At 39.7% G+C, this 26,730-nt stretch overlaps 1 protein-coding gene and 1 long non-coding RNA gene across 3 annotated transcripts in view; one reads left to right on the top strand and one right to left on the bottom strand.

Moving 5' to 3' along the window:
• The window catches only part of ZNF831 (zinc finger protein 831), a 150,116-nt gene that overhangs the window by 55,986 nt on the left and 67,400 nt on the right, over positions 1-26,730 (top strand). For both annotated transcript variants that reach the window (XM_060181397.1, XM_016190863.2), the window contains exons 3-5: positions 113-450; positions 554-4,114; positions 6,167-6,306. In XM_060181397.1, the coding sequence (XP_060037380.1) occupies positions 590-4,114; positions 6,167-6,306 (3,665 nt within the window). In that variant the 5' untranslated portion in view covers positions 113-450; positions 554-589. The remainder of the gene's footprint in view (positions 1-112; positions 451-553; positions 4,115-6,166; positions 6,307-26,730) is intronic.
• LOC132535518 (uncharacterized) overlaps positions 1-26,730 on the bottom strand; it is a 251,918-nt gene that overhangs the window by 212,084 nt on the left and 13,104 nt on the right. The window lies entirely within an intron of this gene.

Genomic DNA, 26,730 nt, shown 5'->3' with positions numbered 1-26,730 from the left:
TTGCATAAAGATTATGCTGTCTCCTCAGCTCATTGTCCACCTTCTGTTCACACATAGCCAGGAGTCCTATCAGAGTATTTTCATTTGCTGAATCTTGTGTTCTTCCCTGCAGGTTCTTCTCCAGCAACAGAGGTTCAGAGCCCCAGAACAGGAAAGGCTACAGGGAGACACTGAGGCCCTGTCCATTTTACACATCTGGAAACTGAGTCCCAGATAAGGAAAAAGATATGCCCAAGTGTATGAAACCACCGTGAACTCTGAAGACCAGGCTGAGCTGCACTTTTCATGAACCAACACATTTTCTGAGTGCTTCTACAGCATAGCACCTGTACTGACTATTGGAGGATGATGGCAACAACTCTGCCAAAGAAATGAGTTAGAGGGCAAAACTAACCAGTTTCTCTTTTCCTAATATGGAGAAAGATTACCTTCCTTGGGGCCTGTTGTCAGGTATCAATGAGGTTGATGAGATGTTTGCGGGGATAGGAGGGGCAGGGAAGAGTTTACTGTCTGATAAGAACTACCCAGGGTAAAGTCTGGTTGTTACCTGCAGGTTGCCTGTTACCCTAAGTTTCCCAGATGACGTGGGATGGAGGCCCCAGAACTCACCTGCCCTTCCTCACCTGCCAGAGACCAACCAGCTCCTGCTCCTGCCCCTCCAGAAGCCCCAGGTGGACAGGCCTCACCTCACCTGACCTTGGGCCATGTCATCCTGCCACCAGAGCAAGGCCTAGCTCCTGCTGTGTTTCTGAAGGCCCTGCCCATCCCACTGTACCACACGGTGCCTCCTGGGAGTCTCCAGCCTCGTGCTCCTCTCGTGACGGGCAGCCTGGATGGGGGTAATGTGCCCTTCATTCTCAGTCCTCTGCTGCAGCCTGAAGGGCCTGGGCCCACTCAAGTGGGGAAACCCTCCACACTTACTGTAAACATTGTGGGTGCGCTGCCTGTTTTGTCACCCAGCTTGGGGCCCACACTGGGCAGCCCAGGCAAAATGAGGAACATTGGTAAATACTTGTGTCCACACTGTGGCCGGGACTGCCTAAAGCCAAGTGTTTTGGAGAAGCACATCCGCTCCCACACAGGGGAGAGGCCCTTTCCCTGTGCCACTTGTGGCATCGCCTTTAAGACTCAGAGCAACCTGTACAAGCATCGGCGCACCCAGACACACCTCAATAATTCTCGTCTGTCCTCAGAATTGGATGGCAGTGGGGGGCCCATCCTGGATGAGGGAGACAAGGCCAGAGCTGATGGCAGGGGGGACAGTCAGAGCCAACGTCCAGGTGAGGGGGCACTACCAGAGACACCTCTTACTCCAGGTGTCCAGGGTACTGGGCACTCTCTGTCCCCTGTGACTAAGAACCTTGACATGAAGTTAGAAACATTTTCCTGTTTAGGGTCTACCAGTGCTGACAGAGAGGCCCCTTCTCCTGGTGCCCCCCTGGCTGGCACACCATGCAGATGGAAGCTCCCAGAACAGAGGTCTCCCCAGACCTGTAAGTCTTATCCAGTGCAGCTGCAGCAACATCAAGCTACATCTTTAGAGAGACCTGGGGACACCAAAGCCACAGAGGGACGGCTAAGGAAGTGTGAGAGCACTGACTCGGGCTACTTATCCCGCTCTGACAGCATAGAGCAGCCCATGGCCCCCTGCAGCCCCCTGCACAGCCTGTCAGAGCACAGCACCGAGTTAGAGGGGGATGCTACCCTGGGGACTCGCAGAGCAGGGCCTGGGGAGAGGGAGGCCAGTTTGGAGCTAGAGAAGAAGCAGCTGGAGGAGCGCATTGCTCGGCTCATCTCACACAACCAAGCTGTAGTTGATGACTCGCAACTGGACAACGTGCGGCCCCGCAAGACGGTGCTCTCCAAGCAGGGCAGCATTGACTTGCCCATGCCCTACACCTACAAGGACTCCTTCCATTTTGATATTCGTGCTCTGGAGCCTGGCCGTCGTAGGCCTGCAGCCCTCTGCTCCACCCGATCCACCCTCGCCCCCCTGGATAGATCACGGCCACTCTTCTTCCACTCTGTGCCCACACAGCTCTCCACCACCATGGAATGTGTTCCCGTCACCAGAAGCAACTCACTACCCTTTGTTGAGGGCACCAGGACATGGCCAGAGCCACCAGACCTCCAGGACTCAAGTCTGAGGAAGCTGAAACCTCTGAGCCCCAGACCCTCTCCTGCCCAACTCTGTGGCCGCTTGGGGCTGACCTGGGTGGATATCCCTAGTGGTCACCCCCGGGCCCTGGTCAGACAGGCTGCTGTGGAGGACTTGCCATGTCCACCCTCTGGGGACAGTCTGGCCTCTACAGAAGACCCAGAGGGAAAGAGAACCCCTGCCAGAGAAGGGATAGCCAGTAAAGGCAAAGCGATTGCCAAAAAGGGCAGCCCAAGGAAGCTGCAGATGTTCTCCCAGGAGAAATGGCAGGTTTACGGAAATGAGACATTTCAGAGAATCTATCAGAAAATGAAAAGCAGCCGCCATGGGGCCAAGAAGGCAAAGGAGGCCAGAGCAGGCAATAGGCCACTGCTGGAAACTCCTCTCCAAGAAGAGACTACAGGCCAGGGTGCAGCTCTGTCCCAGGACATTAGCACCCCTGGTCACAGGGACATTGCTGTGGGGGCCAGACCAGGGCCTTGGGGAATCCCAGCAGTCTCAGAGGGCTTCTCAGTGGCAGAGCATGCCAAACAGAGGGAGAAGGTGGCCAGAGCAGAAAGCAGTGAGCAGCCCAAGTTGGACAAGGCTGTGTCACCACCCAGCCTCTGTTGCAGGGAAGCCCCCAATTTGTGCAACAAAAATCCTGTGCTTCTTCCTGGGAAGAGTCTGGAGCAGGGATGTCAACTGCCTTCAGCTGGTCTTCTCAAAGAAGGGGACCTCAAGTCTCCTGGGCTGATTTTGCCCAAGTCCACCACAGAAAGAGATACCCATAGTGCTGGGGGTGAGAAGGAGAATGATCCATTGGCCCAAAGCATCCTTAGAAGGGCCAGTGAGATCCCAGGAGAGACCCAGTCTGTGGAGAACAAACTCCCCTCAGAGAGGAAGAAGCTGAAGGTGGAGCAGGAGAGTAGAAAGGATCAACCCAAGCCTTCAGGAGTAGGAGGGCAGGCTCCAGGGGGCCCTGTGCAGGCTGTCTCCCCTCCAACTCAGGAGCAGGACAATGGTCCTGAGAAGAAGCCAAGGAGTCTGCCTGAGAGTACTTCTGACATCCTTGCCACTCTGACAGACATGACCTTTCCCCCCAAATACCTCCTCCAGTTACCTCAGGGAGAAACCGAGTCACCTCTGCCAGTCAGCAAAGGACAAGGGCAGGACCCTCTGTGCAGACATGGGTGGTCTGAGGAGGACCCTTTTGTTGGGTCAGGGCTGGGGACTCTCATGTCTCATAGTCCAATGCCAGCTCCAGCCCTAGGTAGAACAGATGATTTCAAGGAGGACCCCAGCTGCTCCAGGCCATGGGATAGGAGAAAGGGGGTGCAGGGAGAGGAGAGGGAAGATAAGACTGACACTAGCACCCCAGCAACTGGGGAACCTGACTTGACCAGTAAGATCCTCGGGGAGACGGCCCCTTTCCTACCTCCCCTCATGTGTAGCCCCTGCATGACGCAGGACACGAAGGCTGAGACCCAGGACCTCTCACCCCTCCATATGGACAATGCTTTGCTTAGGGCAAACCCCTTTGGGGGTGTCCTGAATTCCTGGGTGCCTGACAAGAAGTTGGGAGCTCCTGAGAATGCCCAGGAAGATCTTCCCTTGGGGAGTCTGGCAGGGCTCAATCCTTGCTGCTCCCTTGGGTCTGTCTCCTTCTTGGCCCCCACACCCCCAAGCAGGTTTGAGCTGACCTTGTCTAACCACCCAGGTACTCCTGAGAGCAGTGAGGCTCAGGGTCCCTTCCCCTCACTGAGGGCTGAACCCCAGCTCACATGGTGTTGTGTGAGCCGAAGCCTTCCTCTGCCCATGGAACAGAAGGAGAAGGCCGCTTCTGTGTACTTGGCACTGCACTTGCCTGGGGGCAGACTTCGGAATGAGGGTTCAGATGCCCAGGGTGTAAACAAAGCATTGTCAGGAAGATGGACCAGCATATACCCAGAAGGAGGGCAGACACAGACATGGAAGGTAATCTCTAGCTTGGTCCTGGGGCCCTGGGGGTAAGGGAGTCTGATTGTCAGCAAGACCTCACATGATGTAGAGAAATGGTGAAGCAAGCCCTTGTAGCATCTGCTGTCCATAATAATGTCATCTAGCATTCTTTCAAGGGGAACCGGGGCTATTCCTTATAGGACTAGAGAGACTAAAGGCCAAAATTAAACTCCCAAACCAAAGAAAGTGATGTGGAAATACATTTCTAATATTAAAAAAATGTTCTATTTATTTATTAATATAGATAGAGAGAAGTTGAAAGGGAAAGAGAAGACAGAGGGAGAAAAAGAGGCACCTGCAGCACTACTTCACCACTTGTAAAGCTTCCCCTGCAGGTGGGAGCTGGGGGCTTGAACCTAGATCCTTAAACATTGCAACATGTTCAGTCTACCAGGTACACCACTGTCTGTTGCTCAGCAAATAAAATTAAAAGGAAAGAATTATTATTTCTAGGACTCTGGATGAAATAACCTCATAAAATTTAACACTGAAATGTCAGGTGATAGAAACAAGCAAACAAACAAACAGAAATATAAAAAAAAGAAAGAAAAAAGAAATATCTCAGAGTAATTCAAAATTATAAGTCAGAATCGCAATAATCAAGTGATAGACTGGCAAAAGTTCACCTCTTAGAAGGAGAGAGACCTTGTCTTGGGGACTCAGCAGCTATAACTCCTATCCTGAGATCCTAGCTATTTTTGAAATTTCTGGGAGCAATGGGAAAAAGGAAAATTCAGTGGGTTCTCAAAAGAGTTTTCTCTCTCTAATTAAATGATCACTGTCTTGAGAATGTTTCAGCACTTGGACAGTGTAATTAATGATGTTGCCCTGCTCTGTGGTGGTGGGGGACAGAGTACTTGAGGAGGGTGTTAGAATCTCAATTCTTTTTTTTTTTATTTTTATTTATAAAATGGAAATATTGACAAAGCTATAGGATAAGAGGGGTACATTTCTGCACAATGCCCATCCCCAGAGCTCCATATCCAATCCCCTCCCTTGGCAGTTTTTCTATTCTTTATCCCTCTTGGGAGTATAGATTCAAGATCATTATGGGGTGCAGAAGGTGGAAGGTCTGGTTCCTGTAATTCCTTCCCCGCTGAACATGGGTGTACTCCCAGCCTCTCTCTCTCTTTTCCTAGTGGGGCAGAGATCTGGGGAGATGGGGCTCTAAGACACATGGTGGGGTCATCTGCCCAGGGGAGTTGGGTTGGCATCATGGTATCATCTGAAACCTGGTGGCTGAAAAATAATTAAGATATTATGCAGAAGAAATTGTTGACTAATCATAAACCTAAAGGCAAGAATATTGCAGATGAAGGTTGGGGTCTCCATTTGGAAAAGTTTCATAGGTATATTATAGGGGGCCCATGACTTTTCTAGCTGAATGCCACAGAATATGACAAATACAGTCTCCAGAACCTTGTAGCTGTTTTCACACAGACAGAGGCTGGTGCCAGTACTTTCTTCATTTTTAACATGCTAGATTCATGAACAGGTTGGGCCTGAGAAGAGTGGAATCCAAGGTCCAGTTTAGACTTTCCCCTCACCCACCACCCCCTAAAGCAATTAAAACAGGAACTGACCATAGTTGGGTTGGCATCATGGTATCATCTGTAATTAATGCTGAAAATCTCTGTAGAGTCAGCCCAGGCATGATTCCAAAATGTTCTGTCCAGGAATCCCCAGACAAGTGAGTGATGGTGTATATCTCTGCCTTGATTTCCCCAGATAGGTATCTATATACAGAAAGAGAGAACCTTATTTATTTATTTATTTATTTATTTATTTACTTTAAAAAGGAGACATTAACAGAAACCATAGGACAAGAGGGGTACAACTCCACACAATTCCCACCACCAGATCTCCGTATTCCCTCCCCTCCCCTGATAGCTTTCCTATTCTTTATCCCTCTGGGAGTATGGACCCAAGGTCATTGTGGGATGCAAAAGGTGGAAGAGAACCTTATTGTGTTGTTCCCTTCATGAGGGCTTTGAACAACATGATTCCAAACATGCCTGGTATTTTCAGCTTTCCTGCACAGTAGCCCCAGGGATGATGCCCCAGCATCATGCATCTGAGCCAAGATGGAAGAAAGAGCTGCCTCGAAGAAGGCTAAAGACGTCTCGTGGGAGCAGTAGGCAGAGCAAACTGAGCACCACTTCTAAAAGGTAGGGGTATGGCCAACTCTGTTGTCCACATGTGCCCACCGGGTCAGGAGCTATGTGATTCAACTAATCCCCCCAGACAAACTTAGCACAAGATTCAAAAGGCATCTCTGTGCTGCAGAGAAAAGGTTCCTGTTTGGAAACCAGGGTCTAGAGTTTCATGGCTACAAGACTCAATTAGTTTCCCACCCCACAGACCCCCCTGACTATGTATGTTTTTCAATGGTGTCTTTCAAAGGCCAGGAATCCAGCAAATATTTGAAGTAACTGAATTGAAAACACATTCATCCATTTTAAGTCCTAAAGAAAGAGTGTGTTAATTATTTATAGTTTTTATTGCTTTTTTAATTATGCAAGCGATGCATGTCCTTTGCAGAAAAATTAGAAAATACAGATGAGCAAAGAGAAAGACAATAAAATGTGACTATCTCACCGTTGAGAGACAGTAACCATTAATATTTAGGTATATGTCCTTCCAGATTTTCCTCTGTGGTATGTGCATACATGTTGACAACAAATGGGAGAACATATATATAAAACAGCATTCCTTCATCGTAGCATCTTTTGACTGCCTTGCTTTTTTATTCAAAACCCTTCAGAACTTTCTACCACATACACATCTGGAAGCAATTTCTTTAACCAGTACCCATTATCTTGCTGGTCTCCCACAAATCTTGCAGCTTCATTTTCCCATGACCATCCTTCCCACCTGTTGTGACTATGTGTAGTTATCCCCCACTCCCACAATTCTGTTTAGAATTCTGAATATCAATCCTTTATAATTTTTTTTTCTTTAACCAGAGCACTGCTCAGCTCTGGTTTATGGTGGTGCAGGGGATCAAACTTAGGACCTGGGGAGCCTCAGGTATGAGAGTCTGTTTGCATAACCATTATACAATCTCCCTCTGACCAATCCTTGATAATTTTTTGACATTGCCCCTACACATTTGAGTTCACAGAGAAAGGTAAAATTTATGTATCAGCTTTTATCTATTCCCCTTTAAAAATAAAATAAAAAAGCACAGGCAACTTCAAAAACATACACTAAAACCCAATAATCCAGAGTTAACAAATATCAAAACTTGTCATATTTTCCCTTAAGCTTTAACATATAAAAGAGATGGGTGGTGGTGCAACTGGTTGAATGTACATGTTGCAATGTGCAGGGACCTGGGTTCAAGCCTATAAACCCCACCTGCAGGGAGAGGAAGCTTCTTGAACGGTGACGCTGTGCTGAAAGTGTATTACTCTCACTGTCTCCCTCAATATCTCCCTCGTCCCATTAGACTTCTATCTGTCTCTATCAAATAAATAGATACTTGAAAAAATAAAAAAAACAAATAAAACATTGCCATATATTTTACATGTTATATAAAACAAAATAAATAGAGAAGACAATTATGTAGTTTACATTTTAGGTACTAATTGTTTTATGTTCTCATTCTTTGCAAATCATTATATTTACTTATAATAGACAATATTTTCTTGTGTTTATTTTATTTATTTTAATATTATTTTACTTACATATTTTGGATAGAGTCAGTAGTGGAGAGGGAAGGGACAAATAGAGAATAAGAGAGAGACATCTGCAGCACTGCTTTACTTCTCTTAAAAGGAACCTAGGTCTTTGTGCATGGTATGGCGTGCACTTAAATGAGTCACCACGTGACCATATATATAATAGCATATTATTTATTATAAATATGTATATAATTATTATTTTTTACCAGAGTATACTCAGCTCTGGCTTATGCTGGTTCTGGGGGTTGAACCTGCGACCTTGGGACCTTAGGCATAAAAATCTTTCATACAACCATTATGCTATCTTCCCAGGCCCTCTTATGTCTTTAAAGTAAGGATATAAATGCCATACTGAATTGATCTCCATTCAATTTAATTTTTATTAGTGATTTAATATTAGTTTACACAATTACAAGATAACAGGGGTATAAGTACACTGTTTTTACCGCTAGAGTTCTGTGTCCCCATTCCCTCCATTGGAAACTTCACTGGTTCTCCCAAGGTAACAGTAATGGGTTGACTATTATTTCTATCTGTCTGTCTGTCTCTCTATATTTTTGCCCAGCTTTTTCCATAATCCTATCTTTTCTTCCTTTCTAAGTCACACCTACACCTGTTACTACTTCCAAATGTCTTTGCTTTTTTCCTCTTCTCTCTCTGGGCCCTGATGGAATTGGGTTTCAGATCCCTCGAGTCATCTTCCCCTAATGTTTCTCCCCTTCTGGGAATATGGACCAAAATTCTTTTTGGGGTGCATAAGGTGGGAGTAATGGCTTTATATTAGCTACTATGGCAGACATGGACATTGGAAGGTCTGTCCATTACCCAAGCCTTTTTCTGTATTTCCCTAGTGGAGTAGGGCTCCGGTGAGGTGAGGTTCTGGGATATATTGATGAGGTTGTCTGCCTAGGGAGTTCAGGATGGAATCATAGTAACATCTGCAACTTGGTGGCTGAAAGGCAGTTAAGATATGAAGCAGGACTAAATGTTTAATAAATAGGAACCAAAATGTAAGAATTGAGCAGCTAAAAATGGGGATTTTTAGGGTGGAAAAAACTAGCAAGTCTATTTTAGTATCTTCCTAGGGGCCCATGACTTTAGTAATTTTTGCTTGAGCTTGATAATTAATATGTAGGTAGGCTAAGAATATTGTCTGGGAAGTTGGTGTCAGAGTTTAGAATAGAACTAGAAACCTGGACTAGCAGAGAGTTACTCACAAACTTGAAGATAATATGTAAATGTAATTAACTGCTTATTACATCAGTTTGATTCAGGGCCCCAGTATATTCATATTTAGCACAGGGACCTGTTGACCTCTGAGTCCCTGTAAGTCTGAGCTCACAGCCTGTGGTCACAGTTGGGAGCAATCTAGGCTACACTCATTTCAGGACCAGTTTTCCTTGAGTGGCAGTGTAGGTTGACCCAGCCTTTGGAAGGTGAGATGGTCCCTACCATTGCTACTTTATAGTGAGGGCATGGTGAGAGGCCCACAGAAGGGCTTATTATGATGTTCCTGATAGAAGTGACCAGTGATGGTGGACAGAGGAGTCTATTAGGGGTTTATGCCCATCATATCTATAGGGGAATCCTAGGATTGCCTGACTAGGGCTCCTGCTGATGGGGAGGCCTGAAAGTGACCAAAAAGGCCACCGTTAAACGAGCCAGTCCCTTGTCCTTTCTCAGCTTTTTTAGTTTCTTCTTTATCTGATGAGCTTGGACTTTCTCTAAGCTGTTTAAAGCCATGAATGTCATTTGTTGTATACAATCAATTTAATTTTTTTTTTTTTTTGCCTCCAGGGTTATCACTGGGGCTTGGTGCCTGCACTATGAATCCACTGCTCCTGGTGGCCATTTTTTCCATTTTGTTGCCCTTGTTGCAGTTGTTATTGTTGCTATTATAGCTGTTGTTGTTGTTGGATAGGACAGACAGAAATTGAGATAGGAGGAGAAGACAGAGAGGAGGGAAAGATAGACACCTGAAGACCTGCTTCACCACTTGCGAAGTGACCCCCTGCAGGTGGGGAGCTGGGGCTCAGACTGCTACCCTTAGGCCCATCCTTGAGCTTTGTGCAATGTGTACTTAACCTGCTGTGTTACCACCCAGCCCCCCAATCAATTTAATTTTTAAACTTAACATTGTGTTTTTGTAGATGTAATCATGTTGGCATATGTAAATTGAATTATTTCATTTTGATTGCTATAGGCTGTCCTTCCCATAAATAAAATACATTTTATTTTCTACTGCTTATTTATTCACTCACATTTAGTTGTTATCGATTTTTGTCACCTTTGCAGTGAAACTGTTTATGCATATCTCTTTAGACAAATTCAAGAAGCTTTTCTAAAAATAAAAATAAAAACCTAAACAGGAAATTAGTGGGTTTTAAAGTAATCACACTTTCAACTTTATAAGTTTTAATAACTAATTAATTCTCCACAGTTGCTATGCCATTCTACATTATTCCAAACTATGAAAATATGTTTATTAGCATATTTTAAATGTTTTGAACATGTAATAAATGCAGTTCTAGAGCTCTCTATATATTCTATATTTATTTGTATTTTGTCATACAAACTGCAGATATTTTCAAATCTTTATCATTTTAAGCCCATCTGTTTATATTTTCCCCACACAATGGTATTATTTTGACACTTCTTATTATTTATTTGCTTATTTATTTTTGTTTGTTAGATTTTCCTTCTAGGCTTATTTTCTTCTGTTTGATGTATAATTTTAAGAGTTTTCTTTAAAGAAAGAATATCTTAGTTCCTATTTGTCTGAAAATGTATTTATTTCATCTTTGTTGTTGAAAACATTTTTGCAGGGTATACAATCTTAGATTGACAGTTATTTCCTCTTAACACATCAAAGCTATAACTACAAAATCCTTTGACTTCCATTTTGTGGTGGAGAAATTGCTTTTAGTCTATTCATCTGAACATCTTTTATCTCTTACTGCTTTTAAGATCTTCTTTTAATCTCTGGTATCCCATACTTTCACTTTGATATATGCAGGTAAGTGCTGCTTTTTATTTATTCCATTAGGAACCCATTGGGCTTTCTTTCATTTTCGGATTGATATCTACCTTGAAAATTCTTAGCCATCATTCTTCAGACATTACCTCTACCCCATTCTCTCTTGTTCTTTCTGGAATACCAAAATCATATATGTTAGATCATTTCCATCTTTCATGTTTCTTAACCTTTATTTTCTTTTCAAAAAATTTTTTTCTGAGAGTTTTGAAGCAACTTTTTGAAGCAACTTTGTTTAGAAGACTATGCATGTTTAAGAAGCACAATTTCACATTTCATCAAAATATGTTACCACATCCACCACCAAAACCACCAGTATCTTTTCACTAGACTCCCTCTGCTATTGTAGACCACTCCCCTAATCCTGTAAACACAATTTTGTATTTGCTATATATGGGCTCCACTATATTGTGGAATTTTTCATCTATTCCCATTTTTTATAGTGTTTTGGTCATAAAGAGATGTCAGAATTTGTTAAAGGCTTTTTCTGAATCTATTGATATAATCATGTGGCTTTTGGTCTTGCTTTTATTGGTGTGGTGAATAACTTTAATTTAGTTACATATATTAAACCAACCTTGCACCCTTGGGATAAAACTGACTTGGTCATGATGAACATTTTTTTTTAATATATAATATATTGTTGTATCCTGTTGGCAACAATTTTGCTCAATATTTTAGCATCTATGTTCATCAGAGATATTGGTCTATAGTTTTCTTTTTTGGTTGTTTTCCTGTCTGCTTTTGGTATCAGGGTGATGTTGGCTTCATAGAAGCTAGAAGATAGTATTCCTGTGTCTTTAATTATTTGGAAAAGCTTTAAAAGTAAATTTATTAACTCTTCCTTGAAGGTTTATAGAATTCATTTGTAAAATAATCTGGTCCAGGACTTTTATTGTTGGGAAGGTTTTTAATAACTGTTTCAATTCCTTTGACTGTGATTGGCCTGTTCATATTTTCTAGTTCCTCTTTGTTTAATTTGGGAAGTTTGTATATATCTAGGAATTCTTCCATTTCTTTCAGGTTCTTTAGCTTGGTGGCAAATAGTTTTTCATAGAAGCCTCATATGGTACTTTGGATTTCTGTGGTGTTTTTCATCTACAGTACTATTTATTTGAGTCTTGTTCCCCCCCCCCTTTTTTTTTAAAGTGAGTCTAGCTAAGTGTCAATTTTGTTTTCTCTTTCAAAGAACCATCGTTTATTTTCATTGATCTTTTGTATGGTTCCCTTCTTTTCTTTTCTTTTAATATTTATTTATTTATTATCTTTTGTTGCCTTTGTTTTTTTATTGTTGTAGTTATTATTGTTGTCATTGTTGTTGAATAGAACAGAGAGAAATAGAGAGAGGAGGGTAAGACAGAGAGGGGGAGTGCTGGGGCTCATGTGGGGTGACTCTCAGCCAGGAAGGTAAGCTTACCGGTTCCCCCTCACTAGCTCAAGGGCTCAGCAATATAGACAAGAGGCACTGTGGAGAATTACGAACACTCTCCTTTATTTGGGGGTAGGCTTGGGTTTATATAGAGATTTAAACAAAGAACATTTTTCAAATACATCAGAAATTACAGGTTTCTTAAAGGTCAGCTTGCCCCTATGGTAGGGGGCTGGTATGACAAGAATTGATGCAATACATAAAGGTCGAGACAATTATTCTCTATTATACAAACAAGTTAATTATCTAAAGGCATTTGAGAGAAGCATAGAGGTTAAACCAGTAGGGTGAGATAGAGAGGAGATAAACAAGGCTTGATGTAAATTAAGGACATCAAAGGACACTGTTAGGAGTGTGTAATAAGGTATGTTCTTCTTTGTGATCAGAAGGTGAGGTGAACTTTGAGTAAATGAACCTTAAGGCAGGCAGCCATGTGGCCTGCTGCTAGCAGGGAGAAATTGTGAGATTTCTGTGGGCTTGAGAGTCTTACAAGGGAAAACTGAGTCTAGGAGACTTTTTCCCCTTTATTCATCTTGATGAGAGAGGCTAACAAGGGGGTGTCTTTTCCAGACCTCCATCCAAGGATGGGGGGAGTTTTCCCTAAGCTCTACCAAGCTTTCACATAGTACCACAGGGGAGAGAAATATAGATATCTGCAGACTTGCTCCACCACTTGTGAAGCGACTCTCCTGCAGGTGGGGAGCTGAGGGCCTGAACCGGGATCCTTCAGCTGGTCCTTGCACTTTGCACCACCTGTGCTTAACCCACTGTGCTACCACTCTACTCCCTGGTTCCTTTATTTTCAATGTTATTTATTTCTGCCATAATTTTAGTTAGTTCAGTCTCTCTGGTTGCTTTAGGATTCCTTTGCTCCTCTTCTAAGTCTTTAATGTGCAGTCAGGTTGTTTACTTGAGCTTTTTCTTGTTTCTGAATATGTACTTCTATGGCTATGAACTTTCCTCTCAGTACTGCCTTAGCTGTGTCTCAAATATTTTGATAGCTTGTGTCTTTATTTTTGTTGGTTTCTTAAACATTTTAATTTCTTCCTTAATTTCCTCTGTGATTCAGTAGTTGTTAAGTAGTGTACTGTTGAGTTTCCATATTTTGGGACTTTTACTACTTTTTTTGTTTGTTGTTAAGTGTTAATTTAATTACACTGTGGTCTGAGAACATACTTGGGATGGTTTCAATGCTCTTGAATTTGTTGACATTGTCTTTGTAGCTTAACATGTGGTCTATCCTTGAAAATATCTCATGTGGACTTGAGTAGAATATGTATTCCAGTATCTTGGGGTGAATGACACTGAAAATGTCCACTAGTTCTAGTTTATCTATTTCTTCATTTAATTCCCTCATTTCTTTATTAATATTTTCCTGCATGATCTGTCAAGTTTTGAGAGTGGGGTGTTGAAGTCTCCTACTATTACTGTGTTACTATTGATACATTGCTGTAGCTCTTTAAGTAGATGTTTGATGTATTTAGATGGACCTTCACTGGGTGCATAGATGTTAATAATTGTGTTAATAATTGTTAAGTCCTATTGGTTAGTGGATCCCCTGAGCACTAAGTAGTGTTCATCTCTATCTTTTAGTATTTTTATTTTATTTTTGACTTAATTTATTTATAACATAAAAATGGAAAATATTGACAAAACCATAGGGTAAGAGCGGTAAAATTCCACATACTTCCCACCACCAGGGTTCCATATCCCAACCCCTTCACTGGAAGCTTTCCTATTCATTATTTCTCTGGGACTATGGACCCAGAATCATTATGGGGTGCAGAAGGTAGAAGGTCTGGCTTCTGTAATTGCTTCTCCATTGAATATGGGTGTTGGTAGGTTGATCCATACTCCCAGCCTGTTTCTATCTTTTCATAATGTGGCAGGGATCCAGAGAGATGGGGTTCCAGGATACATTGGTGAGGTCCTCTTCCTGGGAAATTAAGGTTGGTGTTATGGTAGCATCTGTAACTTGGTGTCTGAAAAGTATTAAGATAGTATTAAGATATAAAGAAGAACAAATTGTTTAATAATCTAGAACCTAAAGGCACAAATATAGCAGGTGAGAGCTGAGGTCTCCTTTTTTGGAAGAAGTTAGTAGGTCTGTTTTAGGTATATTCTAAAGGGCCCATGACTCCACTAATTTTTGCCTGAGCCCAATAGCTAACGTGCAGGTGGGCCAAAGGTATTGTCTGGAGAGATGGTGTCAGAATTGTGTCAGTCTATTGTGTCAGATATAAGAATAGCTGTTCATGCCTTTATTTATTCATTTATTTGTGGTCCATTAACTTGTACGATAGTTTTCCATCCTTTCACTTTCTGTTTGTCTTTTTTGAGTTACGTGTGATTGCTGCAGACAGCATATGGCTGGGTTGTGTTTTCTGATCCATCTTCCTACCCTGTGCCTTTTAATAGGTGAATTCAGGCCATAGACATTTATAGATATTATAGATTTAAGATCTGCTTAAGCCTCTCTCTGTCCATGAGCCACTTGTTTGTACTCACCTGTGACTTGATGGGTTCCCAATATAATCCTACTCTTTTTATTTATTTATTTATTTATTTATTTATTTATTTATTACCTTTTGTTGCCCTTGTTTTATTGTTGCAGTTATTATTGTTGTTATTATTGATGTCATCATTGTTGGATACAACAGAGAGAAATGAAGAGAGGAGGGGAAGACAGAGAGGGGGAGAGAAAGATAGACACCTGCAGACCTGCTTCACCGCTTGTGAAGCAACTCCCCTGCAGGTGGGGAACCGGGATCCTTCTGCTGGTCCTTGCGCTTTGCACCACCTGCACTTAACCCACTGCACTACTGCCTGACTCCCATAATCCTACTATTATGTCATTGTGTTCTCAGGCTATCTTCTTTGCTATTCCTAGTTGATCAGGGAGAGTGAATTGCAGTTGCTGCTACTCAATAGCCACACAACCAGAAGTTATCTATCTTTTTTAAGGGATATTCATTTTCATCTTTTACTTTAATTTCATAAGGTCATTTGAAAGATCATTTTGATTAACTTGAAATAACTATTTTCCTCTATGATGACTACAAAAAAATAAGCAATAAAATGAAAATGAAATGGCTTCCTTTGTTTTTTTATCTACCCCATACTGGTAAGATCTTTCAGTGTTTTCCTTTTGCATAAATCTCTTTTAGTATTTATTTTAGGGGTGGATATTGATAGTTTCTTTCTTTAACTTTTTGTCTGGAAAGGTATTCATCACTCCTTTAACTTTGGCAACCTAGCTGGATAGAGCATTCTTGAGCCAGGGTCTTTTCCATTCAAAACTGAATCTTGCCAGACTTTTCTGGCCTTTGGATTTTCTGTTGAGAAATCAGCTTATAGTATTATGGAAATTTCCTTGCAGGTGGCTGTTGACTATTCTCTTAATGATTTGAAAATTCTCTCTTTTTGAATTTTTATTAGTGATTTCATATTGATTTACAAAATTGCATGTCAACAGGGGTATAATTCCACACAGTTCCCACCTCCAGAGTTCTGAATCCCCAGTCCTTCCACTGCAAGCCATAGCAATTCTCCTAAGGTTGCAGACATGAGCTAACTATCATCTATACAATCTCTTTCTACATTTGTACATAATTTCACCCTTTTTCTTCTAGGTCTAGTTCTCTCTTCCTCTCCAACCCATTCATAACCCTCTTACTACACCCGAATGTCCTTTCCTTCCTCTTCCTCTCTCTCTGAGTCCTAATGAAACTGGAGTTCAGAGCCCTCTTATCTTCTTCCTCCTATTACTTCTCCCCCACAGGAGGATGGATTTGTTTTTGGAGTGTAGAAGGTAGGAGTTCTTGCTTCCATAATTGCTTCTCTGCTGGACATGGGTGTAGGCAGATCAATCCATACCTCCAACCTGTTTCTATCTTTTCCCAATGCGATAGCACCCTGGAGAAGTGAGGTTCCACGACACGTTGGTGAGATCATCTGCCCAGAGAAATTAGGATGGAATCGTCATAGTATCTGTAACTTGGTGTCTGGAAGGTGGCAGGACATAAAGTGAGACAAAATAGTTAAGATTTAGAAATTCTCTATCTTTGATCTCTGCTGTATTAATTACTGCTTTAGCAAGCTTAGGTTTGGATGAGTTTAAGTCAGATATATTTTATTTGGAACACTTAGAACTTTCTATACCTGATTATCTCCTTTAGTTGGAGGAAAATTACTAGCTACTATTTCTTCAAATAAGAAATCTGTCATTTTAACTTTCTCTTCTCTTTCTGACAGTCCAGTGATTCAAATGTCATTATTTTATTGTCCCATAACTTTCTTATACTATTTGTTTTATGCTTTTTTTTTTCTCTTTAGGATATTTTCCCTTTTTGTCTTTCCTTTTATTTTATTTTCTAGAGCATTGTTCAGCTTTTAGTTATGATGGTGCAAGGTATTGAACCTGGGACATGAGAGATTCAGACATGAGAGTCTATTTGCATAATCTTTATGCTAGCTCTGCTGCCCTACTAATTTTTTCCCCTTTTTTTTAATGCTTTACTCTACTCTATGCTTCAGATCACAACTTTGACCTTTGTTTTTCTGCTAGTGGTTGCCACTCTTGCATTATTATTATTAATCATTACTATTTCAGCTACTGTATTTTTTGTATATCTCTGCTATTATTTTTCTCATAATTTCTCTGACTTGGCTGAAGTTTTTTTCCATCAAACTTCTCTTCTTGTAAGCACCCTCAGTAATATAACTTTGATGTTCTCTTTTGAAAGTTTACATAGCTCTCTGATTTGGGGGTTTTCTTTCAGTTGCTGTCTTGTTGTGGGAAGTTTAGGTCTGCAGTGTGGCTGAAATATCAATTCCACTAGTGAGAGTGCTGTGCATACCCAAGGTTTGGTGAAGAACAGAATTGATAGGCTTGGAGCTGGCAAGGGGAGTGTTCTTAAAGAATCTGCTCCCAGTATCTGTTACTCTGGAGACTGTAGTCCAACATGGTGTCCACAAGTACTGTGTTCATCTGGAAGTTTACCTCTGTGACTTTCAACTGAATTATAGTTTTTAATTCTTCATTTTCCATTATAGTTGCTGGTACAAACCTGTAATGGGATTGGGATGCCAAGAGTTTTGTGCAACCTGTCCTTTGTTCACAAGATTATAGCTTCATACCTTACAGCTTTAATTTGGATTTTATTATTTTTTTCAAAAGGAGGTTTTTCTTTTTTGAGTCTACTGATGTCCTGACCACATGGGTACTGACCTTTTTATTCCTTGTTGTCGAATATATATTACTTTCTTTCTTTTCTTTTTTTCTTTACCAGATCACTGATCAGTTCTGGCTTATGGTGGTGTGGGGGATTGAACCTGGGAATTCAGAGCCTCAGGCATGAGAGTCTCTTTGCATAACCATTATGTTATCTACTCCCACTCTGGAATATCTATTTCTATGTGACCTTTTCCATGTATTTCTGTGGCTTTGTTATTGATCTTTCAAGGTGGAAAATAAAGGTCCTCTCTATTCTTAACCTGTACTTTCAGTAAATGTGTCTCTCTATGCTATAATCTAGGTACTTTGCTCAGACCTAGCTTTACTATCTTACTAGTTATCTTAATTTATTGAGTTGTTTTCATGGAAAAATGCTAATTTTCTTTATTTTTTAAATATTTATTTATTTATTGGACAGACACAGCAAGAAATTGAAAGGGAAGGGGACAATAGAGAAGGCGAGAGACAGAGAGACACCTGCAGCCTTGCTTCATCACTCACAAAGCTTTCCCCATGCAGGTGGGGACCAGGGGCTCAAACCTGGGTCCTTGCACATTGCAACATGTGTGCTCAACCAGGTGCTCCACCACCTGGCCCCCATTTTCTTTATTCTTAATCTCCATGTGGATTCACATAAATAAATAACTACACAAAGACTCCAGTCTGGAGCTTTGGAAGGCCCATTGTGGCTTACCTGCTTACTATCCTTTAGGAATATATAGTAAGTAGTGCTGCTTTGACCACTGAGGTTGCTTGATTTTTATTAGTTACAGGGTACATCAAAAGAATTCCAAAACAGTTTGCACCAGCAAAAAAGCACAATAGTTCATTATCAAGGGACACAAAATGAAAAATGAGTATTTGCAGAAGGGCTGCAGAAGAGGTAAAATAGCAAGGCCATCAAATCTTTTCTACCAAGTTCATAACATTTCAAAGTTTCTTCTAACAAACACCGCTAGTAGGATTTTCAAGGGTCAACAAGTTACATACTTCTGTATCTCTCATTAACCTCAGATACCTATGTTATTACTTGGCACTTTGGTGTGGAGCCCTGACTCCACAGACATATAGCAGTGCTTGAGAAGTTATAGAAGCTGTCAGACCCACCCTAGGATAACTAGGCCATGAGTTGTGCAAACCTGAGGCAGGCACAATCTTGGCAAGCCAAGATATAGATCCTGGATGTGTTCCAACAGAATATGTCATTGAGGTATATTGAATTTTATTAAGTAATGCATATTTAACACATACAATTTAGTTTTTGGATGTATAAACACATCTGTGAAGTAGGAACACAATGGAGATAATGACTATGTCCATTGTTTCCCAGTATCCCATATACTTCTTCATAATTCTTCCCTCTTTTCCCACTGCAACCCTCCTGTCTGTGATGTGTTATATGCTACTATAGATCAGTTTACTTTTTCTAGACTTTCATATAAATGGAATTTTTTTTTTAGTTTTTCTTTAATTTAATTTTATTTATAAAAAGGAAACACTGACAAAACCATAGGATAAGAGGGGTACAACTCCACAAGATTCCCACCGCCAGAACTCCGTATCCCATCCTCTCCCTTGATAGCTTTCCTATTCTTTAACCCTCTGGGAGTATGGACTCAAGTTCATTTTGGGATGCAATAGGTGGAAGGTCTGGCTTCTGTAATTGCTTCCCCATAAACATGGGCTTTGACAGGTCAATCCATACTCCTAGCCTGTCTCTCTCTTTCCCTAGTGGGGAAGGGCTCTAAGGAAGTGGAGCTCCAGGACACATTGGTGGGGTTGTCTGTCCAGGGAAGTCTGACTGGCATCATGCTAGCATCTGGAACCTGGTGGTTGAAAAGAGAGTCAACATACAAAGCCAAACAAGTTGTTGACTAATCATGAACCTAAAGGCTGGTGTAGTGCAGATGAAGAATTGAGGGGGTCTCATTTTGTGGCTAGCTAGTAAGCATATTTTAGTTATATTCCAAAGGACCTGTGGTTTTTTTTTTTCTTCTCCTGAGCCTGAAATCTGATATGCAGGTGGATCCAAGTTATTGTCTGGGGAGATGATGTCATGGCTGGCAGAAGGACCAGAAAGCAGGATCAGGGAAGAGAGTAGCTCCCAATTATGGGAAAGATGTATAAATATTGTTGACTGTAAGCCCCATCGATTTGTTGTGATCTGGGGCCCATATTCAGCTTAGGAGCCTATGTGACCTCTGCATCCCTGTAGCTCATATTCCGTGGTCATGAGTAGGAACATTCCAAGCTGCCCCAGTATCAGGACTCATCTTCCTCAGGTGTAGCATAGAGAGAAATAGAATTAAATAGCATATGCCCTTTTCTTTTGCCTGACATTTTTTTCTTCACTTAGTGTTCACCTATTTGTTGTGTGTATCAATAATTCTTTCCTACTTAATAATCCACTGGGTGTAGATGCACAATTTATACTTTCACTTGTTACAGACATTCAGTTTGTTTCAGTTATAGATTGTTATAAAAATAACTAAGTACTAATGTACAGGACTTTGTATGATATATTATTTAAATTCCCTTGGATAGATATCTAAGAGTAGAATGAAATCTGATTACCATTCTTTTCTTTAGGGTGTGTATCAGAGTCATATTTAAAAAAAAATCTTTGCCCCACTTTCAGCTACAAAGGTTTCTTTCTTTAGCTTCTTGCAAAGAAAATGATTTTTATACTTTTAGTTTTAACATTCAGACCTATGATTCATTTTTTGCTTAGTTTTTATATATGATGTGATATATAATTCAGGTTCTTATTTTTAAAATTTTTTTCATGTGGACCCATAATTGTCCCAGAACCATTTGTTCATCTATTTGTCTACTTTAATGTAAATATCACATCATCTTGATTACACTACCTGATTTGAAGACTATCTATAAAGCTAAACTATTCAAGACAGCATGATATTTGCATCAAAAATAGACAAACACTGATGGCACAGAATAAAATATACAGAAATAAATCACACTTACATGACTAATCAATTTCTTGACAAAGATTCAAAGGAAATTAAGTGGAGAAAGCCTTCTTTTCAACCAGGGTGTTGGAAATGGAAATTTTTATCACTCAGTAAATCAAGACATCAGTCTTACTTTGGTTTTCTTCTCTCAGGGGTCACAACTTTCATTGCTTAATATCCAGTTTCTTGAAAACCACTGCTTCATATATTTGTCCAGATGTTTCCCTTTATTTGGGAGGTTGATTCCAGTTATCATTATATACTTTTGGTCAGATGAAGTCCATGGATTTTTTCAATGACCTATTAGTTGGTTCTACTGGTATTATTGATTATGGAGTTAAAAATTCAATAGTGAGTATACGTTGTGTTTGATTTTCAAAAAGTTACATTTAATTATTTTTCAAACATGCTTGGCCATTTTTTCCAATTCATTCTTTTATTTGTACGTAATAGTGGTTTATAAGATTACATAATTACTGTATATAATTCCATCAAACTTCTGTGCTCTCATGCTCCCAACTATATCCACCTTAGTTCTTACAGTCCTAGAGACAGTTTGTTTACTTAAGTTTTTTGTTTATTTATTTATCATTTTTTAGAGTCTCTGCACTTTATTTTTCTTGTTTCTAGTGTGGTATCTATATAAACATGATGTATAGAATTACTTGATATGTTTGAAGATAACTATGTGGCATGAAACTATCACTGCACAATATTTTCAGTTTCTTCATCATCTCTAAAAGTTTCTTCCCTTTCCCATTTTCTTTGTTAAAACATTTAACATAAAATTACCTTTCTAACAGTATTTCAAGTGTACAATACAATATTTCTACCTATGATTTATGGTGTAGAATCTCTAGGATATAGCTTTATGGAGTTCTAGGGCTTACATACTTTTCTCAAGTAAAACTTTGTATCATTTCATTAAGACCTCCTTAATGCCACTCCTTCCAGTTCCTGATAACTACCATTTTACTCTCTGCATTTATGAGTTTGATTATATTAAATTATCAGAGCATTGATCAGCTCTGGCTTATAATGGTGCTGGGGATTGAACTGGGGACCTTTTGGTGCCTCAAGCATGAAAGTCTTTTTGCATAACACTATTTTATTTCCTCAGCCTATAGTATTTTTTTATTAGTTCTTGTTCTCATATATCTGACTTATTTCACGTACTATAATGTCTTCCATAACATAGAGTTCATTTATGCTATAGCATATATAGCAAATGGCAATATTTGCATTTTAAGGTAATAATATTCCCTTGCATGTATATACTACATTTAAAAAAATATTTATTTATTTATTTTCCCTTTTGTTGCCCTTGTTGTTTTTTATTGTTGTTGTAGTTATTATTTTTGTTGTTACTGATGTTGTCATTGTTAGACAGGGCAGAGAGAAATGGAGAGAGGAGGGGAAGACATTTCTCCCAGACCACTCTTTATACTTTTTTTTCTGTCGTAACTATAGCATTTTACATTCCCATCAATAGAGTACAAGGGTTTCCATTTATCCACATGCATTCTTGAAAACACTTCCATTTTTTTGTGTGTCATTCTAATAAGTTTGAGTTGATATTTTATTGTGGTTTTGATTTATATTTTCTTAATAGCTAATGATATAGAACACACTAATGATAGAGAACACCTTTCCATGTATTTCCATATAAATATATATCAAATGTCTATTGAGGTCATTTGTCCTTTAACTTTCGTTATTATTATTTGTTGCTGTTGAGTTGTTTGGATCTCATATATACAAGTTATTAACTCATTATCAGCAATATGGCTCTCAAATATTTTACCCATAAATTAGCTTTTCATTTTATTTTTGTTTCCTTTGCTATGGAAAAGCTTTTACATCTAATACAGCTACATGTATTTATTTTGCTATGTGGCCTCTGCTGGTGGTCCTATATCTTAAAAAGTTATTATCAATGCCAACATGAAGAAATTTACCTTCATGCTTTCTTCTAGGTGTTATAATGTCTTGTGTTTAAGTCTTTATTTTTAAAAATAGTTTTCATTAGTAATTTAGTAGTGGGTCATAATGTCATAAAATTGCAGGGACGTAGTTCCATAATGCATCCACCACCAAAGTTCTGTGCCCCTACCTTGTCCTATCCCACCCCAATAACTATCATAGCTCTTATAAAGTCTTACAGACAGCTCACAGTTTGGCTAAATGCTTTTTTAAGTTTACATGTATATTTATTTCAATCTTTTATATATAGTCCACATAGGAATGCCGTCATCTGGTAGTTGTCTTATATCTCCTTACTTCAAAATGCCCTCTGACAGATGACTAAGGAGGCTGTGGGACACATTATGTTCTCTGTGACAAAATGGATGGATTTGAGCTGACTATACCTTGTGTTCAAGTCTTAATCAACTTGAATTGACTTTTGTGTCTAGTGTAAGATGAGGGCCCAAGTACATGGTTTTACATGGAAATAATCATTTTCTGAACACTGTATCTTGAAAAATTATCCTTGCCCTATATATATGTATATTCTTGCCCTATTTTCAAAGATCAGTTTATGATAAATGTGTAGATTTATTTATAAGCTCACTGTTATGTACCTCTGGTTAATATGTATTTTATACCAATACCATACTGATTTTTAAATTTATTACTGCATATACTATTTTATTATTATTTATTAATTTTATTTATTACCGGTTATTTATTTATTATTAAATAATAATTTATTATTTTTTATTATTTTATTTATTACTGAAACCAAAAAACATGATACCACCAGCTTTGCACTTTTTGTTCAAGATTTCTGATTATTCATAATCTCTTATAGTCCCATATTGATTTTAGGATTTTTTTTTCCTATTCACTCTACTTATCTTCAATATTTCTTTAAGAAGCTGCTAGTTCTTTTAAAAAAATAATTAATTGGGGCCAGCTGGTGGCACTTGGTTAAGCGCACAATGTTACAATGCTCAAGTAATCAGGTTCAAGCCCCTGGTCCCCATCTGCAGGAGGAAAGCTTCATGAATGGTGAAGCAGTCTTTCTCTGTCTCTCCCTATCACCCCTTTACCTCTCCATTTCTGGTTGTCTATATCCAATCAATAAATAAAGATAATAAAATATTTTCAAAATAAATAAATAAACGTTTATTTATTTATTACACCTGCAGACCAGCTTCACCATCTGTGAAGCGAACTCCCCACAGGTGGGGAGCCGGGGGCTCGAACCGGGATCCTTACGCTGGTCCTTGCGCTTTGCGTCACCTGTGCTTAACCCACTGCACTACTGCCTGACCCCCTATTTATTTGTTTTAATGAGAGAGATTCAGAGAAAAAGAAACAGATTAAGATCAGAGCACTAATCAACTCTGGCTTATGGTGGTGATGGGGACTGAATCTGAGAACTAAAAGCCTCAGGCCTGAAAATCTTTTTGCATAACCACTGTGCTATCTTCATGGATTTCTTTCTATCTTTTTAAAAATATGTATTTTATTTTATTTTATTTTAGTGAGAGAGATACAGAGAGAAAGGCACACAGAGAAACAGAGCAGTGCTTAGCTCTGGCTTATGGTGGTGCTGGGAGGGTCCTTGAAGCCTCAGGCATGAGAGTCTTTTTTTTTTTTTAAATCATGTTTATTTACTTATTTAAATTTTTTGTGTGAGAGAGAGAGACACCAGAGCACTGTTCAGCTCTGGCTTATGGTGGTGCAGGGGATTGAACCTGGGACTTTGGAGCCTCAGGCATGAGAGTCTGTTTGCATAATCATTATGCTGTCTCCCCTGTCCTGGCATGAGAGTCTTTTTGCATAACCATTACACTATCTTCCCAGCCCTCAATCTTTTAAAATAACCTACTTAGTACTTTTTAAAAATCTGATAATGTCAACATAGAAAGTCTTGGCAAATCTGATTTTCTTGTGTGTACTTTCTCTCACTTCTGTAAGCTGAATTCCCTGATTGCTCTTGGAATTTGACTATGAGCTGAGATTATTTGAATTTTGAAATTTACAGGTTGGAGAACATTTTTCTAAAAAAAAAAATCATTTGTTTTGTATCTTTTTGGTGTGTGGTTACTTAGTAGGTGCTACTTGAAATGAAATTTTTAGCTTTGGGCTAATGTGTAGTGTGAATTCAGACTGCAAATCCACGAGAAAAGTGCTAAGGAATTAGCACCAAAGAACACTTGCCTTCATTCAGTGAAAAGATTAGGGTAAGGGGCCAGATGGTGCCTCATCCAGGAGAGTACACAAGTTATCATGTGCACCTGGGTTCAAGCCCCCAGCGTCCACCTTCAGGGGAGAAGCTCCGTGAGCAGTGAAACAATGTTGTAGGTATCTTCTCCTTCTCCTTCAATTTTCACTTGGCTTTTAACTTGTAAATGTCTTTTGCCTTCTAATCAGAGCACAAATAGATTTAAATATGCTTTAAACATTTATATATTTGAATATGCATTTTTACTTGCTTACAAACTAAGGGTAGTCAGAATAGTCACTGCATTGTATTGTTGGAAATGGAATTTACGTAGTAGCGTTCACAATAGAACACACACATTGCCATGTACAATTTGAGACACCGCCTTTCATCCCAACCTGCAGGGGGAAAGCTTTACAAGTGGTTGAGCAGTACTGCCAGTACTGCCCCACTCCCCCTCTCTCCTTCCCAACCCACTTTTCTCTCTGTCTTTTTCAGAAAGAAGAGAGGGAATGGTGGAGCCATGCAGGCATCAAGCTCCAGTAATAATCCTGGTGTCAAAAATAAATAAATAAATATTAAAAATAGAAATGGAATTATTATATTTTTCTTTATTATCTTTTGTCATCAAGAATTCGTTTATTTTGATGTAGTCACTTATATGTATATATCATATGTGTGTGTTTGAGGATTTATTTTTGTTTTTGTTCATATGAAAATATGAGACTAGGAAAATAATGCAGTGGCTAGGCATATAGACATCTACAGATCATGAGTAAATTTGACTTTTAATCTGTTTTTTTTTTATGCCTTTGTGAGCTAAGCATAATTTTTCACATTTTCAAAGATGATGTATTCATATAAAAACAAAGAGAGTATGTGGCAGAGATTGTGTAGAGTCTGCAAAGGCTAAGATATTTGTTATCTGAACATATATATGAAACAACCTTGCAGACCCCTAGATGTATTTGCCCTTTTCTCACTTATTTGCTTTATTTTAACTTCCCATTTATACTTGGATTTTATTTTAGGACCTTCCATCCAGTTTCATTTTTCTCTTTCTTTGTTGCCAACTCCAAATATCACACTGTAATGTGGCTGTTTTCATTAATGAAACTACATGAGTTAGAGGAAGCAGATTAGGAAAGGCAGGATCCATTTTCAGGGTGGAAATGGAAAAATGTAGAAAAGTCATACTCTGGTGCCTAATTGCCCTGACATTAACTAGAGGCGCAGAGCTTCGGAGTGCTCACAGAACACATCTCTGCCATGCCCTAAGCAGGCGCTGGACCATGGAATTGGATTTTATTGATTAATTTGTAACTGTGTACAGTGCTGTATGAAGCATGAAATACTCAGAGACTTGTCCTAGGAAGCTTCTTACAAATGAAACAATGAGTTTTAAAGTCCCAAGTGAATCTAAATGAGTGAGGAGACTGGCAGTAGTATGGGAGAAGGACACTCTACAACCCCTAAAACATATATTAGATATTGAAAGGGAGAACAGAGGTGGGGGAAAAAAAAACTAGAGCACTAAGAATATTATTCTGTTAATTGTAGGTATTATTTTTCTTTCTTTCATATAAAGCAGATGAAAGGCATGTGTCTGCTCACTTTAGTCATCTTTTGCTACCCCTCTTTGCTTTGTATTCCTTGTGAGATCAAGAGGCAAATAATTTACTACACAGTGGTCCAAAGTTTGCACAGTGGATTGAACATTGAACCTTCAAGCCCAAGATCCCAAGTTTGATTGCCAGCATCACATGTGCCAGAATGATGCTCAGTTTTTTTTCTCTCTCTCTCCTACTCACTCACTCATAAATAAATAAATCTTTAAAAAATATAATTGGCCACATTTGATTTCCCCAGAATATAACCAAGTGAGACAGAATGCAAAGATCTCACTTGGGTACACCTTCCTTTTCTTGGACTTGACTGAAAAAACAGAGCGAGTGTTGGGGGTAGGGTGGGGTTGGAGGAGGCAGGATGGATGGCCAATAAATTTCAGCCAGCATCAAAAATGTGACAAAAATCTTACTTTGCATCCTTTTGTGAGATCCC

The sequence above is a fragment of the Erinaceus europaeus genome, chromosome 1 (genome assembly GCF_950295315.1).
Source record: "Erinaceus europaeus chromosome 1, mEriEur2.1, whole genome shotgun sequence".
NCBI classification, from domain to species: Eukaryota; Metazoa; Chordata; class Mammalia; order Eulipotyphla; family Erinaceidae; genus Erinaceus; species Erinaceus europaeus.
Note: the sequence above shows the minus strand (reverse complement) of the source record. Positions and strands in the feature narration are given on the sequence as shown.